General features: G+C 36.2%; 2 protein-coding genes across 7 annotated transcripts in view; one reads left to right on the forward strand and one right to left on the reverse strand.

The window, feature by feature from the left end:
- The window catches only part of abitram (actin binding transcription modulator), a 16,907-nt gene extending 13,589 nt beyond the window's left edge, over nucleotides 1–3,318 (forward strand). Inside the window, exons 6-7 of one of the 2 annotated variants that reach the window (XM_061896992.1) lie at nucleotides 678–747; nucleotides 816–3,316. In XM_061896992.1, the coding sequence (XP_061752976.1) occupies nucleotides 678–747; nucleotides 816–944 (199 nt within the window). In that variant the 3' untranslated portion in view covers nucleotides 945–3,316. Of the gene's footprint in view, nucleotides 1–677; nucleotides 748–815 lie in introns of both variants that reach the window. The other variant, XM_061896993.1, reaches the window with a different exon arrangement.
- A 2,985-nt stretch (nucleotides 3,319–6,303) lies between these two features.
- Nucleotides 6,304–14,280, reverse strand: part of ctnnal1 (catenin (cadherin-associated protein), alpha-like 1) — a 105,010-nt gene continuing 97,033 nt past the window's right edge. For 3 of the 5 annotated variants that reach the window (XM_061896991.1, XM_061896990.1, XM_061896989.1), the window contains 3 exons: nucleotides 13,060–13,179; nucleotides 9,551–9,634; nucleotides 6,304–6,998 (listed from right to left, as the gene is read on the reverse strand). In XM_061896991.1, coding sequence (XP_061752975.1) covers nucleotides 6,846–6,998; nucleotides 9,551–9,634; nucleotides 13,060–13,179 — 357 coding nt within the window. In that variant the 3' untranslated portion in view covers nucleotides 6,304–6,845. Of the gene's footprint in view, nucleotides 6,999–9,550; nucleotides 9,635–13,059; nucleotides 13,180–14,280 lie in introns of those variants that run through there. The other 2 variants (XR_009806395.1, XR_009806394.1) reach the window with 1 other exon arrangement.

Raw genomic sequence — 14,280 nt, forward strand, 5'->3', positions numbered from 1 at the left:
TGTCATCACAGTTGTTGTTTTTTTTTTACATTAATTTTTATTAATGTCCTGAATTGATGTGCATTTTTGATCAATAAACTCTAACAACAAAATACATATGCTTGAGAAGGAACAGGATGAAGAAAATCTTATTTCCTGCCCCCTCAACATAGTAAGTAGTTAATGCACAAGCATACAAATACAATGAAAACAAACAAAAAACAAGTGCAAAACCGTCATGAAGTACAAACCGAACAAAAACTAATATACACCTCCACAGGATGAAACAAAACCAGACAAACAGAAGTCAAGTAATAAATGAATGTAAACACTCACGGCTGTCCACAAGATCTTAGTTTTATTTTTTTCAATTGGAATATATTTCGACAATATTTGATGTCATTGTAAAGAGAATTCCATAGTTGAACCCCCACCACATTTGTTTTAAAGTTCTCCTTGAATACTGATGTGCTATGCTCTTCATTCTCAGAAGTGATGTCAAAAATGTTTTGTAAATTTGCTGGCAATGTTTTACTTTTAGCTTTAAACATGACACATTATGTCTAACTTTACTAGCTCCTGTTGTTTCAATATTGACCACGCCCCTGGAAACCCTGTGTTGATATCGATTTCATGCTCAGGCGCAATGAGGTGTGGACACTTACCCTTGTTCCTTTTTTAATGTTTCACCTGGACAGCTGCATCCGGGGCCGTCTCCTGGAAGTCAACGAGAACATTTTAGAAAGGCCGGCGCTCTTACAAGAGAAGGTAAACGCCGCGCATCATGTACCCATAGAAGCCCCTGAGCGTTGTTGACGTCTGGTGTGTGCGTGCAGCCGTCCACCGAGGGCTACATCGCCGTCATTTTGCCCAAGTTCGAGGAGAGCAAGAACGTCACCGAGAACTTGCTGAGCAGGGACGACTTTGAAAAGCTGGTCGCCGGGAGAGACTCGGAGGCTTCCTGACGAAGCGTTTGCCTTCCAGGCGGGACATTTCATTAGGTACGCTAGTTGAGGAGGACTTGGATTATGTTAATTGGACTAAAAAAAAAATGCACGGGGGTCATAATGTTGAGAACATCAACCGTGCACAATAGTAATACAAAAAAAACAAGGTAGCTCTTTTTATTTAATGACACAGCTTTTGCATGGTGTCCAATGATTGTTTACAGTGTAAATATTTTAGTTCTAAACTTTTATTTATAGTTAAAATGAATCATAGTTAAATCCAAAGTACGACCTAGGGGCCCATTTTCTGTGCCTTAGATCATTTTAATGTTAGCACGCTGGCTTTTTTTCGCAAGTATACACCTTGGCATCAAAGATTTGGTTACTTATCAAAAAATACCTGTTGGCACCTTATTTTTCGGACTATAGAGCGCACGGTATATAACAGGGCTAGGGAACCTATGGCTCTAGAGCCAGATGTGGCTCTTTTGATGACTGCATCCGGCTCCCAGGTAAATTTGAGCTGACTCTGCTTAACACGATAAATAATGAATAAGTCCACTTGTAATCAGTGTTAAAAATGATGTTCAAAATATAAAACATCCTCGTGCATTTTTAATCCATCCATCCGTTTTCTACCACACCTGTTCAAGAAGTTCCGTTGATGGTTTAGAAGTTATTTATTTATTATTGGTTAGTGTGTGGCTTGCCCTCCTGGGGGTTCTTCAGACCACCAAGCACCGACATGAGTGCCTGTTTCAGGGTTACACTATTGTTTCATTTTTCAATAAGTCTCTCAGTTGCTTTCAAGCAATTGTCTTTTTCTCTTTCGTTCTTGCTCGCGCTCTGGCTCCAGCACTGTCTCTCCTCCTGGCTGCTGCTTATAACATAGCGACAGGTGATTAGGTAACAAGGCCCAGGTGGGCCGTCTACGCACCTACGCTGATTTCGAGGCCGGTCCTGGCAACACCCCGCTTCGCTGCAGGCCCGCAGGCCACGCCCCCTCCACAGTTAGCTTCAGAATAACAATGTTATTACAAAGAATAATAAACCTATTATACTGTAGAAATGTTAGTCGTACTTAAAAATGCACACGTTTAGTTGTGTTCAGGGTTAAAAAAATATTTTACGGCTCTTACGGAAATACATTTTAAAATATTTGGCTTCTTGGCTCTCTCAGCCAAAAAGGTTCCCTACCCCTGGTATATAAGCACCTATTACATTTAAAAATATATTTTTCCATATATTAGTCGCAATGGGCCCTGCGATGAGGTGGCCACTTGTCCAGGGTGTACGCCGCCTTCCACCCGATTGTAGCTGAGGTAGGCACCAGCGACCCCAAAGGGAATAAGCGGTAGGAAATGGATGGATGGATAGTCGCACTGGACTATAAGCCACAGATATATACGTTATGAAATGAGTTATTTACACAGAAATGTTTAGTAAATGTTTATTTACATTTTTAATTTTTTTAAACGGCTGATCAAACAAAACGGAAGTCAGCTAAACCAGGGGTGTCCAAAGTCCGGCCCCACGGCACATTTTAAAAATACTATGGAAAAAAAAAAGTGGTATAAAAGAGCAAACAGGTGAAATGTAACAAGAACATGTTGCAATGTTTACTCTAATAACACAAAGCTGCCATGCAAACTGTTTCTTTCTTTAAAAAAAAAATAGTGAATCAAACTCAATTATGAATTATTGACCAATTCAAGGCTCCAATTACGTCACACTAAATATTGTACTTTGAGATATTTTTTGAGGCAAATTTTGGATATTTTGTGTTTGCCATATAAAAAACTGAGCTTTTTTTTTTTTTTTTTTTAAAGAATGGCCTAAAACGAAAAAATAAACAAAAAAACCTTATATTTGACGGATAGATCTGAACTTGATTTCGAGACCATTGTGTTAAAAGTAAACAGTAAAAAAAAAAGTCATAATATATTTTTTAACACTAATGAGCAGGACCCTTTTGGATCAGTGTGTTTTGTTTTTAAGTGTCATTGCACAAAAAATAATAGTGAATTAAAATCAATGGTGTTAGGAGTTGTTGACCTTTTTTCCAGATCCAATTATTATATAATCTCAAACATTCTACTTAAAAAATTTTATTGGGTGAAAATATTGCATATTTGGTGTTTTTTTTTTTTCAATATAAAAACATGGTTTTCTTTGACAAAAAGAGCATACAACTTAAATCTTTTAAAAAGTCTTATTGACAGATAGACTTAATATTGATCTAGAATAGGGGTCAGCAACCTTTTTTGAAAGCAAGAGCTACTTCTTGGGTACTGATTAATGCCAAGGGCTACCAGTTTGATACACACTTAAATAAATTGCTAGAAATAGCCGATTTTCTTAATTTACCTTTTAATATATATATATATATATATATATATATATATATATATATATATATATGTGTGTATATATATATATTTCTGTCCGTCATTCCGTCGTACATTTTTTTTCCTTTTACGGAAGGTTTTTTGTAGAGAATAAATGATGAAAAAACACTTAATTAAACAGTTTAAAAGAGGAGAAAACACACAAAAAAAATCACATTTAAATTTTGAAACATAGTTTATCTTCAATTTCGACTCTTTAAAATTCGTAATTCAACCGAAAAAAATGAAGAGAAAAACTAGCTAATTTGAATCTTTTTGAAAAAATTAAAAAAATAATTTATGGAACATCATTAGTAATTTTTCATGACTAAGATTAATTTTAGAATTTTGATGACATGTTTTAAATAGGTTAAAATCCAATCTGCACTTTGTTAGAATTGGATCAAGCTATATTTCTAAAAAAGACAAGTCCTTATTTCTTCTAGATTTTCCAAAACAAAAATTCGAAATAAATTCAAAAGACTTTGACATAAGATTTAAATTTGATTCTACAGATTTTCTAGATTTGCCAGAATATATTTTTTGAAATTTAATCATAATAAATTTGAAGAAATATTTCACAAATATTCTTTGTCGAAAAAACAGAATCTAAAAGGAAGAATTAAATTAAAATGTAGCCGAGATAGGAGAAAGTGCCCCGCCCGCAACCCCAAAGGGAATAAGCGGTAGAAAAAGGATGGATGGATTATTATTCTTTACAATAAAAAAAATAAAATAAAAATACTTGAACATTGATTTAAATTGTCAGGAAAGAAGAGGAAGGAATTTAAAAGGTAAAAAGGTATATGTGTTTAAAAATCCCAAAACCATTTTTAAGGTTGCATTTTTTTCTCTAAAATTGTCTTTCTGAAAGTTATAAGAAGCAAAGTAAAAAAATAAATGAATTTATTTAAACAAGTGAAGACCAAGTCTTTCAAATATTTTCTTGGATTTTCAAATTCTATTTGAGTTTTGTCTCTCTTAGAATCAAAAATGTTGAACAAAGCGAGACCAGCTTGCTAGTAAATAAATAAAATTTAAAAAATAGAGGCAGCTCACTGGTAAGTGCTGCTATTTGAGCTATTTTTAGAACAGGCCAGCGGGCGACTCATCTGATCCTTACGGGCGACCTGGTGTTGGCGACCCCTGATCTAGAGATTTAAAACTTGAATAATAATACAAATAATAACACTGAACAATGACACATTTTTAACATTTTCTTTTTACCGAAACCCTTTGGGGTCCCCGGGATCATAACTGAGTGGAGGCTTAAATGTATATTTTTATACATATATTGTATTGTTTTTTAAAATAAATGGCCCCCGCTTGCTTTGATTTTTCAGTGTGCGGCCCTCAGTGGAAAAAGTTTGGACACCCCTGAGCTAAACAGACTCAATAACTCCACGGTGATGTTTTGGTGAATTTACAAAACTGAAACATTACAAAAAAAATCCAATTGTAAGTTAATAATCCTAACACAGACACTCGTCAATGTATTAGCTGATACTAATGATGCTAGTGTGATTACGTTACGATAGCGCGTACAAATATGCATGAAAACACCTGCAGAATTCACGCATGGGACGGTTTAGTAAGTACAAAAATAGTTTTAGTTATATTGTAAAACTTACAAACGTTGCTTGGAGTGATGAATTAGTCGAAACGCTATGGACGATTAAAAGATGCAACTGCACAAATTAATTCACCCAGCAGCACCCGCAGTGAGCAAACTCGTCCAAAAGATGGCGCCATAACGTGTTTGATAAAATATTAGTTTTGTCGCCGCAGCGAAGAAAAATCCATAATTTAGCCGCACTGTTTCATAAGCCACAAGGCTCAAAACATAAGGAAAAAAATAGTGGCTTATAGTCCGGAATAGCTTTTTTATTTAACTTCTTAAGGCCCAAACTGTTTGTTTGCATGCTTTTTTATTTATTTATCTTTGCTATTTGGCCTTATTGGACCCTAATTACAAAAAAAAACCTAAGAATCATCTTTTGATATGATGTACTTAGTCCATAAGTACACACACGTGTACTTCATGTTTAGTGACATGCTAATTCTTATTTTTACACTTCCATTGTATGTTCTACTCTTCTGACACCACCAGATGGCAGTATAAATGTCCACATAAGTGGCCAATTCAGTAGTGTACACCATTTTGGAAATAAGAGCTAAAAGGTGCTGTCCACGAATGTGGCCAGTAGGCCTTAAGATAACGTTTTTGTCAACATTTTAGCATGCTCTTTGGTTTCATCCGATTTCGCAGGTATGGTGTCATTCATTTTGGTATTTCACTCACGCCAACTGCATGTTGCTCCTTTTTACGTTACTTGATGCTATCTGGCCAGCGTGCTAGCATTCACACAATTTCTACCTTTTTTTTCCATTTCTTTGAAAAAAAAAAAAGTATATATTTTACTGGTTTTGAAGCGCCGTCAGAGGGGGGGGAAATCCAGCAATTGCACCTTCTTGTAACACATGGGAAAAAACCCCACATTTGATATGATGTACTTAGTCCATAAGTACACAAACGTGTACTTCATGTTTAGTGACATGCTAATTCTTATTTTTACACTTCCATTGTATGTTATACTCTTCTGACACCACCAGATGGCAGTATAAATGTCCACATAAGTGGCCAATTCAGTAGTGTACACCATTTTGGAAATAAGAGCTAAAAGGTGCTGTCCATGAATGTGGCCACTAGGCCTTAAGATAACGTTTTTGTCAACATTTTAGCATGCTTTTCGGTTTCATCCGATTTCGCAGGTATGGTGTCATTCATTTTGGTATTTCACTCACGCTAACTGCATGTTGCTACTTGACGCTATCTGGCCAGCGTGCTAGCATTCACACAATTTCTACCTAACATTTATATTTCTTTGAAGAAAAAAAAAGTATATATTTTACTGGTTTTGAAGCGCCATCAGAGGGGAAAAAAATCAAGCAATTGCACCTTCTTGTAACACATGGAAAAAAAAAACACATTTAATAAAAAATATTGTTTATTGATTCATGTCTAGTTTTTTTTTTATTATATCATCTTGTCAAAAGAATAGATGGGTCCAAAAACTAGAGCTATGATTTCCCGTCCCGCCTGTCACTACATTACCCAGCATTCTTAGCGGCAACATCCAGTCAGAAACTTTCACGCACGTTCTGCCTAAGTACCTTCACCAACTCGGCACGATTTAGTAACGCTAATACATCACTGATAACAGGTTTTAGCGAGCTAAAAGATCCTTGGAAGGACGCTCATATTTGGCAAGTAACTGTGATTAGTACGGCACATAGTGTGTAACGGAGTAAAGCCAAGAGGGACAAAGAAAAACCGACGACACTAAGCGAGCCACAACACTTTGGACAAGGCCAACAAACACAAAAGCATCATTTAAGTCCACCGCTCAGGCTCGGGGATGTTTTTGTTGTTGTTTTTTGGCAGATTGTCACCACCTGGTGGAGCGACCTGGAACTGCAGGCAAGAAGCGACCTGAAAGGAGGTAGACTAAGAGGGGAGGAGGCTGGAATCTTAGTTGCTCTCCAGCAGGTTGAGGCCGGCCATGTGCCGCTCGAACGATTTGACGCCAAAGTCGTCGTCGTCGCTGTCGTGGACGGGCGTGGAGGCGTCGCGGCGCTCTCGCCAGTCCTGTGGCGAACCCAGACTGCTTCTCTCGGACTTGTGCTGCGCCAGGAAGAACAAAAGGAGGCCCGTCAAATTCTGACAAGTGAGTACCCGCCGTGCCTGAATGCGCTACTTTGACACAGACTGTAAACAATCCAACTAATTCCCCGTACTTTTGTGTGTGCATAAATGTTATTTTTAATAATAGTGTTTTTTCCATTAAGCCAACAGTGTTATGTTGCTCCCTACAAAGTGTTAACACTGTATGCATTGTACTCGTTACACACCAGGTGTTCGATTGTAAGGTTCATCTAAGTTGTGGTTTTCAGTGCTCAATTTGGAGGTGTTAAAATCGCCATGTAAAATCGCTAATGCTAATAGTAGCATGTAACATTCATTTTAGTTGTAGTTTTTAGTGCTCAATTTGGAGGTGTTGAAATCGCTAATGCTAATAGTAGCATGTAACATTCATTATAGTTGTAGTTTTCATTGCTCAATTTGGAGGTGTTGAAATCGCCATGTAAAATAGCTAATGCTAATAGTAGCATGTAACATTCATCTCAGTTGTAGGTTTCAGTGCTCAATTTGGAAGTGTTGAAATCGCCATGTAAAGTAGCTAATGCTAATAGTAGCATGTAACATTCATTTTAGTTGTAGTTTTCAGTGCTTAATTTGGAGGTGTTGAAATCGCCATGTAAAATCGCTAATGCTAATAGTAGCATGTAACATTCATTTTAGTTGTAGTTTTTAGTGCTCAATTTGGAGCTGTTGAAATCGCTGATGCTAATAGTAGCATGTAACATTAATTTTAGTTGTAGTTTTCAGTGCTCAATTTGGAGGTGTTGAAATCGCTAATGCTAATAGTAGCCTGTAACATTCCTCTTAATTATGGTTTTCAGTGCTCAATTTGGAGGTGTTGAAATCGCCATGTAAAATTGCTAATGCTAATAGAAGCATGTAACATTCATTTTAGTTGTAGTTTTCAGTGCTCAATTTGAAGGTGTTGAAATCGCCATGTAAAATCGCTAATGCTAATAGTAGCATGTAATATTCATTTTAGTTGTAGTTTTCGGTGTTAAATTTGGAGCTGTTGAAATTGCCATGTAAAATCGCTAATGCTAATAGTAGCATGTAACATTCAACTTAGTTGTAGTTTTCAGTGCTCAATTTGGAGGTGTTGAAATCGCCATGTAAAATCGCTAATGCTAATAGTAGCCTGTATACAGAAAATCCAAGGTAAATTAGCATTAACATAGCAAGGAGCCTTACTTTATGTGCGAGGGTTTTCTTGCTTTGCCGGTTGATTATTTTAACCATTAAAACATGTTTTGATTTAATGGATTTGTCGTCAATGTTTTAAGTATTTTAAATTGGAAATCAAACAAACAAAACTGTCACCTGATTGGCTGTTAGCGTCCCACTCCCACTGATCACTTCCTGCGTTGCTCGGTTACCAGAGACCTAGCTAGTGCCTTTTCACTTAACATCTGCTTTCTTCCGACCCAAAAAATTATAATTAAATATATATCGAGCATCCATCCATCCATCCATCTTCTTCCGCTTATCCGAGGTCGGGTCGCGGGGGCAGCAGCCTAAGCAGGGAAGCCCAGACTTCCCTCTCCCCAGCCACTTCGTCTAGCTCTTCCCGGGGGATCCCGAGGCGTTCCCAGGCCAGCCGGGAGACATAGTCTTCCCAACGTGTCCTGGGTCTTCCCCGTGGCCTCCTACCGGTTGGACGTGCCCTAAACACCTCCCTAGGGAGGCGTTCGGGTGGCATCCTGACCAGATGCCCGAACCACCTCATCTGGCTCCTCTCGATGTGAAGGAGCAGCATTTTATTTAAAAAAAAAAAAAAGTTTTAATTGATTGATTACATTTCTATCCATATATATATAATTATTTATTTTGCAGGGTTACACCACAGCAAAATAAAAGCCACCACACCTTTTAAAAAGGAGGGTTTTTACGTGAAAATAAATGAAAGTAGTATAATGTCTGAATGGCTTAATACAACATATTAAAATAAAAAAGTAGTATAATGGCTTTATACAACTTATTAAAATAAATGAAAGTGATATAATGTAAGAATGGCTATATACAACTTATTTGCACACGTTGAAGTCGCCATGTAAAATTGCTAATGCTAATGGTAGCCTGTCTATGGAAAAGCTAATGTAAATTAGCGTCAAGCTAGTTTGAAAGAGTGGAGCCTTACTTAACGTGTCAGGTTTTCTACAAAGCATACTCGCTTTGCTCGTGTTGATTATTTTAACCATAAAAAAAAAACTTGTGATTCAATGAATTTGTTATCGTTTTAAGTATTTTAAATTGTACAACAAACACTGTATTGTGGTTTTCTCTTTTTATTACAGACACCAGAGGGCAGTAAAAGCATGTACTTTGAACTCATTAGTAAAGATCCTTGTGAAAAATGAAATCCTACAAAAAGTGTGGTGTATGAAAGCCGAGGTACACTATATTGTGTTTTTAGAACGGACCCTGGTCCAGCTCTGCCTGATCACACCCCTTATTGTTTAAGTTTTTGTCTACTGACTGGACCCAAGTCTGACTCAATTGTGATGATGATGATGGTGATAATGATGGTGACTTACCTTTCTGTTGAGCTTGTTGCAGACAGGAAGGAGGTTGGCTACCACGGACAACACCGCTCTGGTTTTCTGAATGGACGAGTCCACCTGACGACAAACAAGTCATTCATGGATGTCAATGTATGTGCATAACATTGAAGTATGTAGTATAAGTAGGACGTCGGGTGTACAGTATTAATATTAGTTATAACTTGTGTCAGGTGTACAGTATGAATACGTAGTATGTGAGGTGTGCATGCAGGTAAACAATAAAAGTAAGTATGTACCGTATAAGTGGTAAGTCAGGTGATAAGTATAAGCGTGTAGTATAAATAGTATGTCCACTGTACAGTATACAGTATAAATAGTATGTCAGGTGTACAATATAAATACTTAGTATAAGTAGTATGTCAATTGTACAGTAAAAGTATGTAGTATAAATAGTATGTCAGGTGTACAGTATAAATATGTATTAAAAGTAGAATGTCATGTGTACAGAATAAGTATGTAGGATAAGTTGTCAGGTATAAGTATGTATTGCATGTAGCATGTCATGTGTACAGTAAAAATGTGGTATAAATAGTATGTCAGGTGTATAGTATTATAACTTGTACGTCAGGTGTACAGTATAAGTATGTAGGATAAGTCGCATATCAGGTATAAATATGTAGTATAAGTAGTTTGTCAGGTATTAATATGTAGTATGTCAGGTATTAATAGTATGTCAAGTGTACAGTAAAAGTATGTCGTATAAATAGTATGTCAGGTGTACATTATAAATATGTGTTAGAAGTAGTACATCAGGTGTACAGTATAAGTTTGTAGGTATTAGTAGTATGTCAGGTGTACAGTATAAGTAAGTAGGATAAGTAGTGTGTCAGGTATTAAGAATATAGTATAAGTAGAATGTCAGGTATTAGTAATATGTCAGGCTTACAATATATTTAGGATAAGCATTATGTCAGGTATAACAATGTAGTATAAGTAATATGTCAGGTATTAGTAGTATGTCAGGTATACAGTATAAATATGTGTTAGAAGTAGTACATCAGGTGTACAGTATAAGTATGTAGGATAAGTAGTGTGTCAGGTATTAAGAATGTAGTATAAGTCGTATGTCAGGTGTACAGTATAAGTATGTAGGATAAGTAATATGTCAGGTATAAGAATGTAGTGTTAGGTATAAGAATGTAGTATAAGTAGTATGTCAGGTATTAGTAGTATGTCAGGTGTACGGTATAAGTAAGTAGTACGTCAGGTATTAGTAGTATGTCAGGTGTACAGTATAAGTAAGTAGGATAAGTAGTGTGTTAGGTATTAAGAATGTAGTATAAGTCGTATGTCAGGTGTACAGTATAAGTAGAATGACAGGTATTAGTAATATGTCAGGCTTACAATATATTTAGGATAAGCATTATGTCAGGTATAAGAATGTAGTGTTGTCAGGTATAACAATGTAGTATAAGTAATATGTCAGGTATTAGTAGTATGTCAGTTATACAGTATAAATATGTGTTAGAAGTAGTACATCAGGTTTACAGTATAAGTACGTAGGATAAGTAGTGTCAGGTATTAAGAATGTAGTATAAGTCGTATGTCAGGTATTATTAGTATGTCAGGTGTACAGTATAAGTAAGTAGGTCAGGTATTAGTAGTATGTCAGGGGTACAGTATAAGTATGTAGGATAAGTAATATGTCAGGTATAAGAATGTAATGTTAGGTATAAGAATGTAGTATAAGTAGTATGTCAGGTGTACAGTATAAGTAAGTAGGTCAGGTATTAGTAGTATGTCAGGTGTACAGTATAAGTATGTAGGATAAGTAATATGTCAGGTATAAGAATGTAGTATAAGTCGTATGTCAGGTGTACAGTATAAGTATGTAGGTCAGGTGTACAGTATAAGTAAGTAGTACGTCAGGTATTAGTAGTATGTCAGGTGTACAGTATAAGTATGTAGGATAAGTAATATGTCTGGTGTGCAGTATAAGTATGTAGGATAAGTAGTATGTCAGGTATAAGAATGTAGTATAAGTATTGATAGTATAAGTAGTATGTCATGTATAAGAATTTAGTATAAGTAGTATGTCAGGTATTAGTAATATGTCAGGCGTACAGTACAAGTATGTAGGATAAGCAGTATGTCAAGTATAAGAATGTAGTGTCAGGTATACAGTATAAATAAGTAGTAGGTCAGGTGTACAGTATAAGTAAGTAGGTCAGGTATTAGTAGTATGTCAGGTGTGCAGTATAAGTATGTAGGATAAGCAGTATGTCAAGTATAAGAATGTAGTGTCAGGTATACAGTATAAATAAGTAGTAGGTCAGGTGTACAGTATAAGTAGTATGTCAGGTATTAGTAGTATGTCAGGTGTACAGTATAAGTATGTAGGATAAGTAATATGTCTGGTGTGCAGTATAATTATGTAGGATAAGTAGTATGTCAGGTATAAGAATGTAGTATAAGTAGTATGTCATGTATAAGAATGTAGTATAAGTAGTATGTCAGGTATTAGTAATATGTCAGGCGTACAGTATAAGTATGTAGGATAAGTAATATGTCTGGTGTGCAGTATAATTATGTAGGATAAGTAGTATGTCAGGTATAAGAATGTAGTATAAGTAGTATGTCATGTATAAAAATTTAGTATAAGTAGTATGTCAGGTATTAGTAATATGTCAGGCGTACAGTACAAGTATGTAGGATAAGCAGTATGTCAAGTATAAGAATGTAGTGTCAGGTATAAGAATGTAGTATAAGTAGTATGTCAGGTATTAGTAGTATGTCAGGTGTACAGTATAAGTATGTAGGATAAGTAATATGTCTGGTGTGCAGTATAATTATGTAGGATAAGTAGTATGTCAGGTATTAGTAGTATGTCAGGTGTACAGTATAAATAAGTAGTAGGTCAGGTGTACAGTATAAGTAAGTAGGTCAGGTATTAGTAGTATGTCAGGTGTGCAGTATAAGTATGTAGGATAAGTAGTATGTTAGGTATAAGAATTTAGTATAAGTAGTATGTCAGGTGTACAGCATAAGTATGTAGGTCAGGTTTACAGTGTAAGTATGTAGGATAAGTCGTAAGTCAGGTATTAGTAGTACGTTAGGTGTACAGTATAAATATGTAGGATAAGTCGTATGTCAGGTATAAAAATGCAGTATAAGTCGGAAGTCAAGTATTAGTAGTATGTCAGGTGTACAGTGTAAATATGTAGGCTAAGTCATAGATCCGGTATAAAAATGTAGTATAAGTCAGGTGTGAAGTGTAAGTATGTAGGATAAGTTGTATATCAGGTATTAGTAGTATGTCAGGTGAACTGTATAAGTATGTAGTATGTCAGGTATAAGTATGTAGTATGTCAGGTATTAGTAGTATGTCAGGTGAACTGTATAAGTATGTAGTATGTCAGGTATAAGTATGTAGTATGTCAGGTATTAGTAGTATGTCAGGTGAACTGTATAAGTATGTAGTATGTCAGGTATTAGTATGTAGTATGTCAGGTGTGCATGCAAGTGTCCAGTAGTCGTAGTACCTTCTGAAAGGTGGCAGTCTTTCCTTGCACAGGAGTCCTGACCTCAGTTTGCAGTTGTTGACACATTGCTGCCAGGGTGTCCAGCTCACACATCACTGCTGACTTCTCTTCTCCAACCAGCTGGGGAAGAGAGACCAGATGTGTACATATATTTGATTATATATTTGTGTTTGTGGTCATTGTCCAACTGCGCCCGAGACCCAACCTCCGGGCTGAGGATTTTAGCTTGTCTTGAACAATTTGGAGGTAATCATCCTTTTTCATTGTCCCATTTACTCTCTGTAAAGCAGCAGTTCCATTGGCAGCAAAACAGGCAAAGAGCATAATACTACAACCTCCATGCTTGACAGTAGGAATGGTGTTCCTGGGCCTCACCCTTTCCCCTTTAAACATATTGCTGGGTATTGTGGCCAAACAGTAAAATTTTTGTTTGATCTGACCACGGAACTTTCCTCCAGAAGGTCTTATCTTTGTCCATGTGATGTCAGATATATATATATATATATATATATATATATATATATATATACATGCCGTATTTCTTTGAATATATAGTATGCATCTGCCTAGAATTACGGCCTGGTCAAACTCGCTTCGCAAAATATTATTTTTTTTAGCGCATGTCTGGAATTTTCGCCGGGTCAAACTCGTCACGTCACGAGTGACACTTCACCTGTCATCATTTTCAAAATGGAGGAGGCTGATTTCAATCATTTGAAATCGCATAAAAGGAAGAAGATTAAGAGCTATTGAATAGGCTAAAAAGAACAGAAAGCAGCTATGTTTTATTAATATACCGTAGCTGCGTGTGTCAAATATGAGTCATTAAATGACTCCCGCCTCCTGGTGGTAGAGGGCGCTAGTGATCCTTCTTGCGACTACTCGGCTGCAGAAGAAGTGACAACAAGCAGCAAGATGGTTTATTTTTTCCTCTCGCTTGCACTTTTAACATGGAGGATTACATATCTAAAATAAAACAGTTTTCTAAACTGTACTTTCAAACGAAGCAGGAGGTAATAAAGGAAGATCTCCATCGAGACAGAGAGACTTTTAAAACTGAAGAAAGATAAGGAAGACTTCTATAAACAAGTTATCGATGCTTTTGATCAGAAGGAGCTGCGCATGGACTTCATTTATAAGTAAAGGTAAGACCATAATAACGTTTTTTTTAATTAAATGTGCTTTTCATGGTTGTATCCTTACATCACACTCAAATTTACA

The sequence above is a fragment of the Nerophis ophidion genome, linkage group LG04 (assembly GCF_033978795.1).
Source record: "Nerophis ophidion isolate RoL-2023_Sa linkage group LG04, RoL_Noph_v1.0, whole genome shotgun sequence".
NCBI classification, from domain to species: domain Eukaryota; kingdom Metazoa; phylum Chordata; class Actinopteri; order Syngnathiformes; family Syngnathidae; genus Nerophis; species Nerophis ophidion.